The 14,369-nt window shown below is 42.6% G+C and overlaps 1 protein-coding gene across 1 annotated transcript in view; it reads left to right on the top strand.

Annotated features, from left to right (window-relative positions):
* The window catches only part of DCDC2 (doublecortin domain containing 2), a 156,241-nt gene that overhangs the window by 55,828 nt on the left and 86,044 nt on the right, over window positions 1-14,369 (top strand). The window contains exons 6-7 of the mRNA XM_055127493.1: window positions 8,110-8,256; window positions 10,380-10,434. Coding sequence (XP_054983468.1) covers window positions 8,110-8,256; window positions 10,380-10,434 — 202 coding nt within the window. The remainder of the gene's footprint in view (window positions 1-8,109; window positions 8,257-10,379; window positions 10,435-14,369) is intronic.

The following is a 14,369-nucleotide window of genomic DNA, read 5'->3' as shown; positions in this document are numbered from 1 at the left end:
ATTTGATTTTTGATTCACGGGAGAGACTCTGGTTTCTTTACCTGTGAGGTGGGTAAGGAATAAAACTTTCTTGATTTTTTTTTAATTTTTAGAGGAATGAGATAATTTTTATACAAAGCTTAGACCAATCCTTGGCATGTAGCAGCATTGGGACAAGTTTAAGTGCCTTTATTCTTTGGGATGAGAACACATAGGCTGGGTCAACCCTGCTTTAGCTGGGGAGGGCATGTTTGAAGGAAACTAGTTCGCTTCTTGTCTCTTTGTTAACTGTATCTGTTTTCACTCAGAAGATATTTCTGGTTCCTCTGGTGGAAGTGCCCTTCGTAGGATAAACAGTAGACATAGGAGTTGGATAGAATTTAAGAAGCAGGCGAGACAGAAAGGATGAGTAACAGGGGGTGTCAGAACTTGAAGAGACAGGATATTTTTATCACGTACTGAAATGTAAGTGAAGATTAAATGTTTTTTATTTAATGTCATGGTTTTTATTTCTCTTAAGAAATTAAATCACCATGAGATACAGTTACAAAGTTATTCATGACTGGGCTTTGCTCAGACTGTTCCAACACCCATCCCGTCACCAGTGTGCATTTCCCACCACCAATGGCCCCAGTTTCCCTCCTTCCACTTCCCACCCCCCAGTCTGCCTCTATGGCAGGCACTTTTCCTCTCTCTCTCTCTCTCTCTCTCTCTCTCTCTCTCTCTCTCTCTCGTTCTCTCTTCCTCTTTACTTTGCAGTGCAGATACTGAAAGTTGTTCATATATCCCTTTACCTACTCTCAGAACTCAGTTCTTGTCCAGAGTGATCATTTCCAACTATCATTGTCACAGTGGTCCCCTCTCTATCCTAACTGCCCTCCCACCCCAGCTTGTGGCAAACTTCCAACTGTGAGCCATTTCTCCTGGCCCTTGTTTCTACTATCCTTGGGTAATAGTCTCATACTGTCACTGTCACTGTCATCCCGATGTTCATTGATTTGCTCAAGCGCACCAGTAAGGTCTCCATTGTGAGACTTGTTACTGTTTTTGGCATATTGAATACGCCACGGGGAGCTTGCCAGGCTCTGCCAGGCAGGCGGGGTACTCTCGGTAGCTTGCCGGGCTCTCCGAGAGGGATGGAGGAATTGAACCTGGGTCAGCTGCATGCAAGGCAAACGCCCTACCCGCTGTGCTAGCCCTCTAGTCCAATCTGGACTGGAGTGACTGGAGTCTCATACTACTTTTATTTTTTCATATCCAACAAATGAGTGAAATCATTCTATGTCTGTCCCTCTTCTTCAGACTCAATTCACTCAGCTTGATACTCTCCATGTCAAAAGTTATGGTTTTTAAATGGTGATGACTGTGATGTTATCCTTGACTGGAGGCAGACTTCATTTCCTTTTTCGAGGGAAGGTTTTATATAATATCCATGTGTCCAGGTCATGTTAGGAAGAGATCTAACATGGGACCCAATAACATTTGAAATCCAGTCCAGAGTTATCTTCATCTCATTCTAAAATCTTCTACTGGTAGACTGGTAGATTGCAATCCTATTTTCTTGCTTTCATGTCTCTTTGCTTATCGCTAGCTCTTCATGACCTATATGGCAAGATAGGTTACCAAATAGTTTATGTGCCTTTCAGGTAAATGTAGACAGAGATAAGCTTATGTATATTCACATACATCGATATTTGCCCATTTTACAGCCATTGCAGTTTTTCACTCTGAAGTGAATGCCTCAATATGGGAAAGAATTCAGACTGACAACATGTAAATAAAAACTATTCCTCTTAGGCTCACAATCCTCTCTCCCTACTTTTCTGCACCATCCTAGAAATAGTTTATGAATATGAAGGCACATGTATCTTTTATTTCTAAAAAGTACAAATGGAAATACGTGTGCAAATAAATGTATGATTACACCTTTTTTTGCAATAACAAATCTTGGTTATTCTTGTCAGCAAAAAAATAGCTGTACTTTTACCCACTACAAAATATTATATGTGCTTGGCACTGTCTTATCTTATTTTAACAGTTTTCCTTGATGGAAATTTAAGTCATTTCCCAGATTTTGGTGTTATTCATAGATGTACATGTTTTTACATATAGGCAAAGTATATCAGAAGACTAATGTTGAGGAAGCTAATTTCTGTGTCAAATAGTAAAAGTCTTTTATGTCTAGATAGATTCTTCTGACTGTTTCCAGAATTTGTGCTAATTTATACTGTCACCCAAAGTACATAGAAGGTTTGCTTTTCACACTCCCATCAGTGCTGTGAAGCTAATAAACATTTTGTCTTTGTACTTACATTAGGGTAAAAATAATATTTAATTGCTTCTTAATTTGACTTATTTTATGTACAACAACATCCTGATCATTTCTTGTGTGCAAGGACTTATCCCAAGTGTTTTTATTTTTACATTTTGAACTTAATTAACTCAGCAACTTTATGAGACAAGTCATGGTATTTTTTCCTCTTATTTATTTTAAAATTATTTTATTTCATAATTTTTTAAAAAGAACCATCATTTACAAAGTTATTGGTAGTTGGGTTTTAGGCATACAATATTTGACACCAGTCTCGTCACCAGTGTCAACTTCCCTTCACCAGTGTTTCCATGGTTTCTTCCTGCCCTCCCTCAATGGCCACTTCTACAGGAACATTTCAATGATATTTAAGGTGACGTGGCTCCATCCATCACCAGTGTTTGCATCCCTCCACCAATGTTTCAAGCTTCCCTACTACCCCTCCAGCTTATATAAGTCATGATCTGTAAGTCAGTTCTCGGGGTCTATTACCATTGGCCAATTGCTTTTTCCTTACTGTGTTTCTCTATATTCCATGTCTGAGAGCTCATTCTGTATCCGTGCTTCTTCCTATGGCTGACTCCACTCATGATACCCTCCACATTGCAGTGAACTCAATGATTTAATCTTTCCTAAGAGTTGAGTAGTTTGGTTTCTTTATCTAGTCATCTGTTCTTGGACACTTGTTTTTGAGATCTTGGCTATTGTGAATCGTGCTGCAGTTAACATAGTCATATAAATGTCTTTTCTAAATAGTGTTTTTGCGTCCTTGGGATGGATGTCAAGGAGTGGATCGCTGGATCAAGTGGGAACTTGATTATTTAGTTTTTGAGACCTGTCCATACAGTTTTCCACAGAGGCAGAACAAGATGACAGTCCCACTAACAGTGGATGTGGGTTCCTTTCCCCCACATCCCTGTCGGTACTGGAGAAATGTAATTCTTAATGCATTGTCAAATATGAGTGAAATTTAGTTGCTGCTCACTTGGGTCATTCCCACTCTTAAATAAAACATGAGTAAGTCTTCGAACACACAAGCACTATTTCCAGTATGCTTATGTAAAAAAAAATAAATGAATCAGCTTCCATCAGGGAGAAATTTCATAGACTTTACAATTGAAATTCAGCCATGATTTTATTCTTCACCTATATTTTAATACTTGGAAAAAGTGTTTTGGGTTGCTGATGTTTAGGCACTGCTACTTATTATGCTTCAAGCCTTACTAATTACTCACCTCCTAATGTTTTTTTATTTTTACCAAAACACATAATTTTGGTTTGTTTTGGTTTGGGGCCACACCTGGCAGTGCGTGGGGCTTACTCCTGGCTCTGTAATCAAGGATCATTCCTGGTGGGTTCGGGGGAACCATATGTGGTGCCAGGGTTTGAACCTGGGGTCAGCAGTGTGCAAAGCAAGCATCCTGCCCACTGTACCATCTCTCCTGCCTCCAGGAAAACCATTTAGATCACCAGAGTAACCATAAATATCTTCTGAATGAAAACAAAAAGGGCTGGAGTGATAGTACAATAGGGAGAGTGCTTATCTTACACACAGCCGTTCCAGGTTCTATCCCTGGCACCCCGTATGGTTCCCAGAGCTCCCACCACCAGGAGTGATTTCTGAACACAGACCAGATCTCCTTCACCTTCAAAAAGAAGAAAAGAAAAAAGAAAAACAAAAAGCTAGTCACTGAAGAGACAAGAAAGATAAACTGGCTTGTTCAAAAAAAGCAGGACCCTCTCCACACACCATTTTTATATATTGAAAGAATCCTTAAATCTTGTATTTTGTAGCAGAGGAAGAAAGCGGGTCAAGAAGTCACATTTGGCAGTGGATGTGGCTCAGCTGTAAGATATTTGCCTTATATGTCTGGGGCCCTGGGTTCGAACCCCAGTGCAGCAAAACAAAGAACCAAAAAGAAGTCACATATACGCATACACACATGTATATGTATGTATAATTTATATGCATGTATAATTTTAAATGCATAAATTCAATTTTATATACTTTATACTTTGAAATTAAATGTGTAAAATTATGCCTGTGTATAATTTTATCATACTTTTTTTTTCTTTTTGGTTTTTGGGTCACAGTGGTGCTTAGGGCCTACTCCTGGCTTTGTGCTCAGGGGTTATTCCTGGCAGGGGATCACTCCCCAGGGATGGGTTTGCTGTGTGCAAGGCAAGTGCCCTGCCTACCGCCCTGTCTCCCCAGCCCCAGCCACACGTGTTTCTATGAAAAAGGCCAACATCACGCACTGTGTTGTATTCATTACTCTTTCTCACCTGTAGAGGAAACCTGCCAGCTTCTATCTGTTACTGGCTCCATAGCTAAGCTACCTTTTATTTTATTTATTTACTTAGCATGTAACTTTATTATTTTTCCCCAAGTTTTTTTTTTATTGAAATAGACCCTTACAAAGCTATTCATGATCAGGTTTTAGTCATACAGTGTTCCAGCACCCATCCCTCCACCAAGTACATTTCCCAGCTCCAGTGTCTACAGTTTCCCTTCCATCACCCCTCCCCCTCCCCCAGCTTGCCTCTATGGCTGGCACCTCTCCCTCCCTCCCTCCCTCCTTCTCTCTCTCTCTCTCTTCCTCCCCCTTCTCCTTTTAAGCATTGTGGCTTGCAATACAGATACTGAAAGGTGGTAGTGTATATCTCTTTACCTACTTTTTTTTTTTAAGTAAACAGATTTATTTAGAGGGTTTTGAGGGAAGGAGGAAGGGATAAGTGAGAGAGACTATTAAGAGTAATGCGCTCAAGAGAGAACGTGGGCTTCTCCAAGGATGGAGAGAGCTCTACACACATCCTAAGATTAGACACAAAAGCATGAAAGTACACATCTCAAGAGGGGAGATGCGGGCGACACATGTGCTCGGGCACCGCACGTGCTCGGCCACGTGGACACAAGCAACACATGGGCTCAGGCGGCATATGCGCCTCTCTTTACCTACTTTAACACTCAGTTCTTGTCCAGTATGATCATTCCCAACTATTATTATCAAGCCAGTCGCTTCTCTGTCTTGTCTACTCTCCACCCCACACACTCTTGTGGTAGATTCCAACCACTAACCAGTCCTCCTATTGGCTGCCACTTAATTCCTTGCCATCCAGCTGCCCTGTTGATACAGATCTTCCGATTTTGAAGAAAGGTGAAGGAAGAAAGTCTGTATCCAGGCGGCTGATTCTCAGCCAGAGGTTATTCTACCCTGTGGGCCATTTCACAGGGTCCAGAATCACACCTGGGAAAGGGGAGTGGTGGCAGCTTCTGCCATATAATGCACAGAGGCTCACGTCCAGCTTCACACAGGAGCCTTCTTCCCTTCCCATGGAAAACTCTCAGGTAGAGCAAGCTGCTCTTTGGAAACCCTGGTTTAGGTCAAAGGCGGGAAAACCAGAAATACACACCAAGTCTTGGAAATTAGGTTTCTAGGTGTGGAATGGAAGTCCAGTATCATGAATAATGAAGCTTTAGCATCTTTATAGCAACTCAGTCACATTTCAGGGTATTTAATTTTTAGTTTTTACTCCATTATACTTGGCTCCATATAATATGGATATTTTACCTCATCAAAAAAAAAAAACCGCAACAACACAGACAGATCAGGAGGGCATCCCCCCACTCTTTGTGAATGTCACTAACCTTAATGATCACTATAACACTGTCATCACTGTCATCCTGTGGCTCATCGATTTGCTTAAGTGGGCACCAGTAACGTCTCCATTGTGAGACTTGTTACTGCTTTTGGCATATCGAATATGCCACGGGTAGCTTGCCAGGCTCTGCCGTGCTGGTGGGATACTCTTGGTAGCTTGCCAGGCTCTCTGAGAGGGGCGGAGGAATCAAACCCGGGTCAGCCCTGTGCAAGACAAATGCCCTACCCACTCTGCTATCGCTCCAGCATCTGCAGCAAACCTTAAAAATGATGTAATATGAAACTGCTGAGAATTCTTGAAAAAGTTAATCTTTGTTTTCTTGAGTTCATTTGTTTGGTTTCTTCAGATAGACATGGTTAAAATCACATGATGTTTGTGTTTCTCCACCTGACATCTCAAATGTAAAAGGCAGGATTTCAGGTATTTGGGTAGTTGCGTCGGAGCCCGTTGTGCATATATTCCATTCCTTTCAGCCAGTCATCTGTTGGTAGACGCTTACTCTCGTGGATAATGGTGTGATGGACTAGGATGCATTAGATGTGTTGGGTTCCTCAGGTAAATGCACAGACGTGCAATGACTGTATGGAATTTCTATTTTGATTTTTTGGAAGAACATCTATACTGTTTTCATAATGGTGGTACCAAGGTATGTTCCTGTCAACAGTGCACAAATGCTGGAGACCCCCATTCCTGCTCTCCAGATTCTTTTTGAGAACTCAGAGAATTAAAAAAAGACAATATCTCGAAATGCTTTCAATTGACAGCTTCAAAAATAATTATAAGCTTCAAAAATGCACATTTTTTTTAGTGTGGTTTTTCTACTAGTTTGTTTTCCCCAGATCTGATAAAAAATAAAAAAGTCTGTGACCCCTTTAAAATATAGTGAAATGGTCACTGTTCATTTAATAAGTTAGCCATTCACTGTAGTCTGCAGGCCACTTTACTGTAAAGGGACGTTCTCGTGAAACCCTTTATTTCTGGGAAGATGAGGGAAGGCAACAAAAAAGAGAGAGAGAGAGAGAGAGAAGCATGAATGCTATGCAGTTCTGCATCATTAAATGCCAGCAATGGCCCTTTCCCTCCTGCCCTCCCCATTCTTGTCTTCTCAACCAGGTCTGTGGGTTTGCATATTGTATTTTGGCCGAGGGCTGCTCTTGCATGGAATATAGTTGCAGGACTAGTCAACCTGGCCCACACATTAAGAAAAAAAACACTCTAAAAGAACCCACAAAAATATAGAGAGAAGAATCGATTTTCCAAAGAAGTGGAACTTTGAAGCATCAATATCTGTGCAAGTTAATTCTTTCCCTCTAAACTCCTGAGGACTGGACTGGAGAGAGTCTGGGAGGCTGAGCACATGCTCCGTGTGCTGGAGGCCCTCGTTCCCTTCTTGGCACAACTCTGTCCCTTGAGCACCTCCAGAAAGGACCCCCTTGACCTTGAGCACAGACTCCGGGGTAGGCCCTGAGTACTCCTGGGTGGGACCCAAACAACAGCACAATAAATACATAAGAGATTAATATAGTAGCGATTTCTAGATTGTTTTGTTTATTCTGTTTTTATCTTTGTGTTAGATTATCAGGCTTCTTATGGCATGAAACACACAGCTGGATATAGCCACAGGATAACAGATGTGCAATTAATTTGATACTTAGAATAGTAACACAGGAGCCAGGTGAAGAGTGGAATGCCTTTATTAACTTTGTAGTTTTAAGTGTTTTTTTTATTTATTATCATTTTTTTTATTGAATCACCATGAAAAAAGTTACAAAGCTCTCAGGCTTAAGTCTCAGTTACACAATGCTCAAACACCCATCCCTTCACTAGTGCACATATTTCATCACCAAGAACCCCAGTATACCTCCCATCTCCCCGCCCCCACCTTTGTGGCTGATGATTTCCACTTTACTCTCTCTTTACATTGATCACATTCAATATTTCAACAGAAAACCTACTATTACTATTTGGAGTTTTCCTCCAACAATCAGACCTGCCGAAAAGGCATAATTTGATAATTTGTTTTCCATTGCTGAGAAGGAAGAGTATATGAGGTTGCGTGGCCACGATAGCAGCCACATGGTCTGGGCGAAAAGTGTCATTTAAGTGTTTTTTTTAATTTCTTGTTAAAATTCTAGTTGGCATTCATATTTTTGCAGACTCTATACTTTAGAAGGGAAGTTGGTTGAGAGCGGATCAGAGTTGGAGAATGGACAATTTTATGTGGCTGTTGGCAGAGATAAATTTAAGAAATTACCTTATACCGAATTGCTTTTTGACAAGTCAGCAGTGAGAAGGCCTTATGGGTAAGTCTTCATCCTCACTCACTTCTCATATTTCATAAATCCTTTGAACTGGCATTAAATCTTTTTCTGACAACTGGTATATCTTATATAATGTTGCTAAACAATTAGAATAGAAAACATGTGTTATATAATTCACATAGCTCTGATTGGAGATTGAGACTGGCTGCATAGACAAACAATTTGGGAAAGTCTGTGTAAGAATATGTAGTGTTTAAACCTTATAATAATATTATTAGGCTTATACACTTATAAAAATATAAATATTCTTATATGAATGCAAGGCCAGTGAGCTTCTACACAAATGTTATTAGAAGCTTCAGTAATGTCATAAATATTTATTTTAGATCACATAATTTTTCAATTGGCATCTAGAAGAACATCTAAAGGCATCGAAAACTAATTTTATACCTCTTTGTAGCAACTTTAATATAATTTCACTTGTGAACAGGTATTTCGGTAGTACATGCAAACATTTAAATATCACACCTTTAATTACGTACCAGGCTCCTGAACTTTTTGTCTCTACAAAATGTCATGTATTTGTATTCAAAATGTCATGTATTTGTATTCAAAATGTCATGTATTTGTATTTGATAAGGTGCTACTTGGTCACTTGTCTCTTGAAACCATGATTGTCCACTCTTCAGGGCATCTTCTATTTGCAGGACAGAGCTGGATATAACTACTTTGCTTGCCTTCAACTTGCAATTTGTGTAGCTTGATTGAGAGGCCAGGGATCGCGAGTAAACGAGGACTAGGGGAAATGGAACTTCAGGGCAGGGTTGGAAACATGCTGAAAGCGCACGGGTTTGCAGCACTTTAGCATTCTTTAGCAGCACGACTACTGCCCACCGGACTTAGTCAGCCGTGAAGCCAAATCCTTCTTGCCGTCTGAGCCTCACTGCAGGAGTCTGCCTGCGTCTCGAGTTTACTGGACAAGAGACGGAGCTGGGATTCAGAGCGGCCTCTCTCTGACAAATGACTAAGATTCATCTTTATCGGTGCACCCTCTATTTTTGGAGAGCTTCACCTGCCTTTTAAGATGTTTTTTTTTTTTCCTAATGCTAGAGACATCTTTGAAAGAACTTCCTCTTAGAAACCAAGGTGCTTTGCGTGCGTGTGTCTGAGGATGACTGGTTCAGAAGCTTCCTGAATCTCAATGCGATTCTGACCTGATGGTGGCAGACAGTATAGAAACAAAGGAAAGTTCTTGATTTTGGGGGGCTGGGGGGGCACACTTTGCAATTCTTGGGGCTGACCCCTGGTTCTGTGCTCAGGGACCATTCCTTGGAGAACCATGTATGAGGTTCTGGATTGAACCCCAGTTGGCCATGTGCAAGGCAAATTCTCTGCCTGCTGTTATTGCTCTAGCCCCAAGATCTTGAATTTTATTTATTTATTTATTTGTGGTTTCAGGGCACACTCAGGGATACTCAGGGGTTGGTCCTACTTTTTTTTCCTTCTTGGGTCACACCAGGTGATGCACAGGGATTACTCCTGGCTTTGCACTCAGGAATTTCTTCTAGCAGTGCTCAGGGGACTCTATGGGATGCTGGGAATCCAAATCCGGTCGGCCGCATGCAAGGCAGACGCCCTACCCGCTGTGTTATCACTCCAGCCCCGGTCCTGCCTTTATACTCAGGATTTACTCCTGGCTGTGCTCAGGAGATCATATGGGATGCTGGGGATCGAACCCAGGTGAGCTAAATGCAAGGTAAATGACCTACTCACTGTACTAGTACTCCTGCCCAATTCTTGATTTTTAACTCCAGCAAAAACCATTCTTCAGTTTGGGAAAGACTTTTTCTTTGGAACTGTAAAGAAAAAACTGGGGATTTTAATACAAATGTCAGCAATTTTTTTTTTCCTGGGGATGCTACAAGTTTATTTGCAAGCATCAGTTGAAGGGGTATCCGAGATTAAAAATCTTTTGGAATGGAGTTTGGAAATTTTATGGTGGACTTTGTGAATTTGAGAAGGTCAGTATTATGTTTGTGAAACACTGAGGCCAGCAAGCATTTGAGTTCCTGGTCGCAGTCATAGCGTGGGAATGATGGTTATCTTGCATTCGATGTTCTTTGCAAATAACAATCTGATTTCTAAATTGCAATTTGTTTCCGCAGCCAGAAAGCCTCTTCACTACCTCCTATTGTCGGATCCAGAAAGTCTAAAGGGAGCGTAAGTATCAGATGCTTTACTCATTAGTGCTCTATATTTCTGCACGATGCAGAGTGACTGTCCTTTGGGTTTCAATTAAACTCGAAGAAATAAAACAGCCGCCTTGCTGGTGTAGCTGGCAATTATGTGAAACAGCTCTAGAACACAAATGGTCACAATTAAGGTTCTAAAAGAATGCTAACGTTTAAAAAACAGATTTCACAATACCCATCTTTTCCTTTGTAAGCCTGATCTACTCATATCCCAGTTAAAATCTACACAGTGATACAGACAGCAGAAAATAAAGTGTCAAAATAAAGTTGCTAAGGAGAGGAATAAAATATGCTTTCCAACACCTTCAAATGTTCTTCCAGATACTGACTGAAAATAAAGTGCTGTGCTAGGTCAAACCATTCATCTCTCCAGTTCTGTTATCTGTGAAGAATACTGAAAAAGAAATCTTAAAATATGTTTTTTTTTTTGGATAGAAAACAATCATGTTCAGTTTTATTCCTTTAAAAAAGATTTAGGGGCCAGAGAGATAGTACAGTGGGTAGGGTGTTTTGCTTGCGTGTAGTGCACCTGGGTTCCATCCTGGCATCCTGAGTCCCACCAGGAGTGATTCCTGAGTGCAGAGCCAGGAGTAGGCCCTGAGGACCACCATAGGTGGCCCCCAAACAAACAAAAAAGCAACAATAAAAGATTGTAAACCATTCCCAGTGATTTAGCTTCTTGTCAGACTATTTCCTATCCATCATTCTCTGTTAATTTAGCAAATGTCCAGTAAGTGCCTCTTTGTTGAGGACTGACCCTCTCCTGTAGATAATTTCTGAACCTGTCTTGATTATCCTCTGTGCCTGCGCAGAGAGGGGACGGTCCATGCAATGCTGGATTCTTTCTTTGGTAGGGTTTTCTGGTGAGAAAACTTCCTTTTCTCTTCTTTTCACCGAATTGCCTTGCTGGCAGTGATTGGAATTGGTTTGACCATTTCTCTACTTCTCTATTGTCTGAGCAATATTCTTATTTTGTTATTTTGTGGGAGAACAGAAAGTGTTTGAGTGGTGGGGATGTGCTCTCCTAATGAGGATTTAAGCCTCTCTTCTCTCCTTCATGGTCCTACCTTGTGAAATTCTTGAAACAATCATTTTGTGCAAAGAGCTGAGCTCAGCGTGATGACACGCCTACCCATTGGTGAGGCGCTTGTCCTCAATATAGTGTAACTTTGGCCCTTGAGCTTCATGCCATTGAAGTGACCTTGAGAACAGGGTTTGGCAAGGTCATGTCTGAGCCATGGTCAACCCCTCCATCCATAATGCCAGGGGTTGTGGGGCGGGTGTGGGGGAGATGGAAACACATGGAGGGAGTTGACTTTAACTTGAAGCTGAGGAGTCCATGGGAAATGGGGGGAAGGGTGTCCTTCAGAAGGGAGGTGTGAGGTACTTAGTACCTCAGACACGTGCTTGGAGAAGTTACTGCTGACTGAGGCTGAGTGAACCCTCCAGGGCTCCTGTCATGCCCAGGGCTTTGGAGCTGTGGTTTCCTTAGTGGCACACAAATAATAATGGCGCATAAACAGTGGCACGCACTCACCCACAAGGTGGGTGCCATTATTCTCCACAATGAATGAATGCACTTTTTATTTGGGGGAGGGTTTGGTCCATACTTGACGGTGCTCAGGGGCCATCCAGTGAACTGGCGGCAGGTGACTTAACTCCTGCACTATCTCTCGAGCCTAGTCCTTGTGTTTTATTTTTACCTTTTTGGGTCATACCCGATGATGCTCAGGAGTTACTCCTGGGTCTGTACTCAGAAATTGCTCCTGGCAGTGCTCAGGGGACCATATGGGATGCTGGGGATTGAACCTGGGTTGACCGCATGCAAGGCAAACACCCTACCTGCAGTACTATCCCCCCAGCCCCTAGTACCTGTGTTTTAAAAGGAGAAAAGGAAGTGAAGACAGAGTAGTGTGAGGTCCCAAGCCTCTTCTTGAACAAATGAACAGAAAGCAAGGACTTAGATGCTTCCCTGGATCTCCAGGTTGGTCACAATAAAAATACCCCCCCCCCACACCCTGTATCATTTCAAACTGAAGGCAAATGTCTGCTTATTCAATGGTCAGTGCATCCAATGTAGTATGGTTATTGTAGGATTATGATGACAAGGACTCAGCATTACTGCACAAATTATTGTTTGTATGAGAGAACTTCAGGACTTCCTTTTTCTCTAACAGCTGTGTAGTATTCCGCTAGTAGATGTAGCATAGAGAAGGCAGCTGGGATAGAGAAGGGACCACTATGACAAAGATAGTTGGGAACGATCACTCTGGATAAGAACTGCGTGCTGAAAGGAGGTGAGGGGACACCCATGATAATCTCTCAGTACCCATATTGCAAACCATAATGCCCAAAAGGAGAGAGAAAGAGAGACAGAGATAGAGACAGAGAGACAGAGACAGAGACAGGGACAGGGACAGAGAGAGAGAGAGACAGAAACGGAGAGAGGGAGGGAGGGAGGGAGGGAGGGGAGAGCAAGTGCCTGCCATAGAGACAGGCTGGAGATGGGTAGCGGGAGGGAAACTGGGGACCTTGGTGCTGGGAAATGTACACAGGTGGAGGATGGGTGTTGGAACATTGTCTGACTAAAACCTAATCATGGACAGCTTTGTAACTGTATATATCACAGTGATTCAATTAAGAAATGAAATTAAAATGTCAGAGAACAGGAAAAATCATTGTCCAGAAGAGACAGGGAAGGTGAGGGAAGCATCATGGAAAATATGTATTTGTCGCAGTAAAGCCCAAACCGAACCATGAGCTTGGGGTTTGGAAATCTCATCTGCTGCTTCCTCGGAGCTTTGGAGCGGGATCGCTTCTGTGAGCCACACAGATTAATGCTCGCAGTGGGGCTGGAAGGGCAGTTCCTCAGAGCCCCGTGTCGATGACTGCCTGGTGGTAGGTCACAGGGAATGTTGATGTCACAGCCAGGATCAACACGCAATTCTTTGCTTTCTCAGTGACTGGACTTTGGTATTCCCTGCTTACCGTCTTGACACTTGTCAAGCCCACTTAGTTATTGCTTTGGTGCTAAAAATGAGCGATGTGTTTCCTGTTGATAAATGCACAGATAGGGGACAGAGAGATAGTACAGCAGGGAGGGCGCTTGCCTTGCCTGCAGCCATCTTAGGCTAGATCCCAACACCCCTGAACACCACCAGGAGTGATCCCCAAGTCCGGTGCCAGGAGTTCATCCTGAGCACCACCGGCTGTGGCCCCCAAACTAAGAAGAAAAATAATTCACAAAATAATTCACATGCAGGAGGCATATGGGTAGTTTGTGTTCCTGCTCACTGGCCTGGAAGGTCATCGAATGAGGTTGCTGCATTTCTGTATTTCTGGCGTGGAACCCCGGGTGGAATCTGATGAGGGAAAACACGATGGTGCTGCCTCATGCTCTCGGGCTCCTCGGAGGGAGAAAGGTCAGACAGAGTCACCAGGCAGTCCAAAACTGAAGCACGTGATGAAGAGGAACGCACAGGCCAGGGTGTGACGGCGGGGGCAGGCAGGGCTGACAGCAGACCGTTTGCAGGGACTGACAGGCCCAGGAAGACACAGCTTCTGGTATTTCCAACCTGGAGAAAACCCAGTCTCGAAATTCTAACAGAGGAGGTTTCTATGCTGCCACTTGGAAAAAAAAATACGGTAGCAAACTTTCCAAAGTTCTCCTCAAATGCCCAGCCCGCCTGCCCTCCACCCATCCGCCACCTACTGTCATTCCTTCAGCACTTAACGCTGGGTGCCAGGAGCTAAGTCAGTGTCTGTGAACATGTGGATGAGGGGTAGGGTCTCGTACAAATTTCATTCTATATGGAGGGAAGTGTGTTTGTGTGTATAAGAGAGAGGACGGTGGGGGGGAGAGACAGAGAGACAGAGACAGAGAGACAGAGACAGAGAGAGACA

Source organism: Sorex araneus, chromosome 2, assembly GCF_027595985.1.
Source record: "Sorex araneus isolate mSorAra2 chromosome 2, mSorAra2.pri, whole genome shotgun sequence".
NCBI classification, from domain to species: Eukaryota; Metazoa; Chordata; class Mammalia; order Eulipotyphla; family Soricidae; genus Sorex; species Sorex araneus.
Note: the sequence above shows the minus strand (reverse complement) of the source record. Positions and strands in the feature narration are given on the sequence as shown.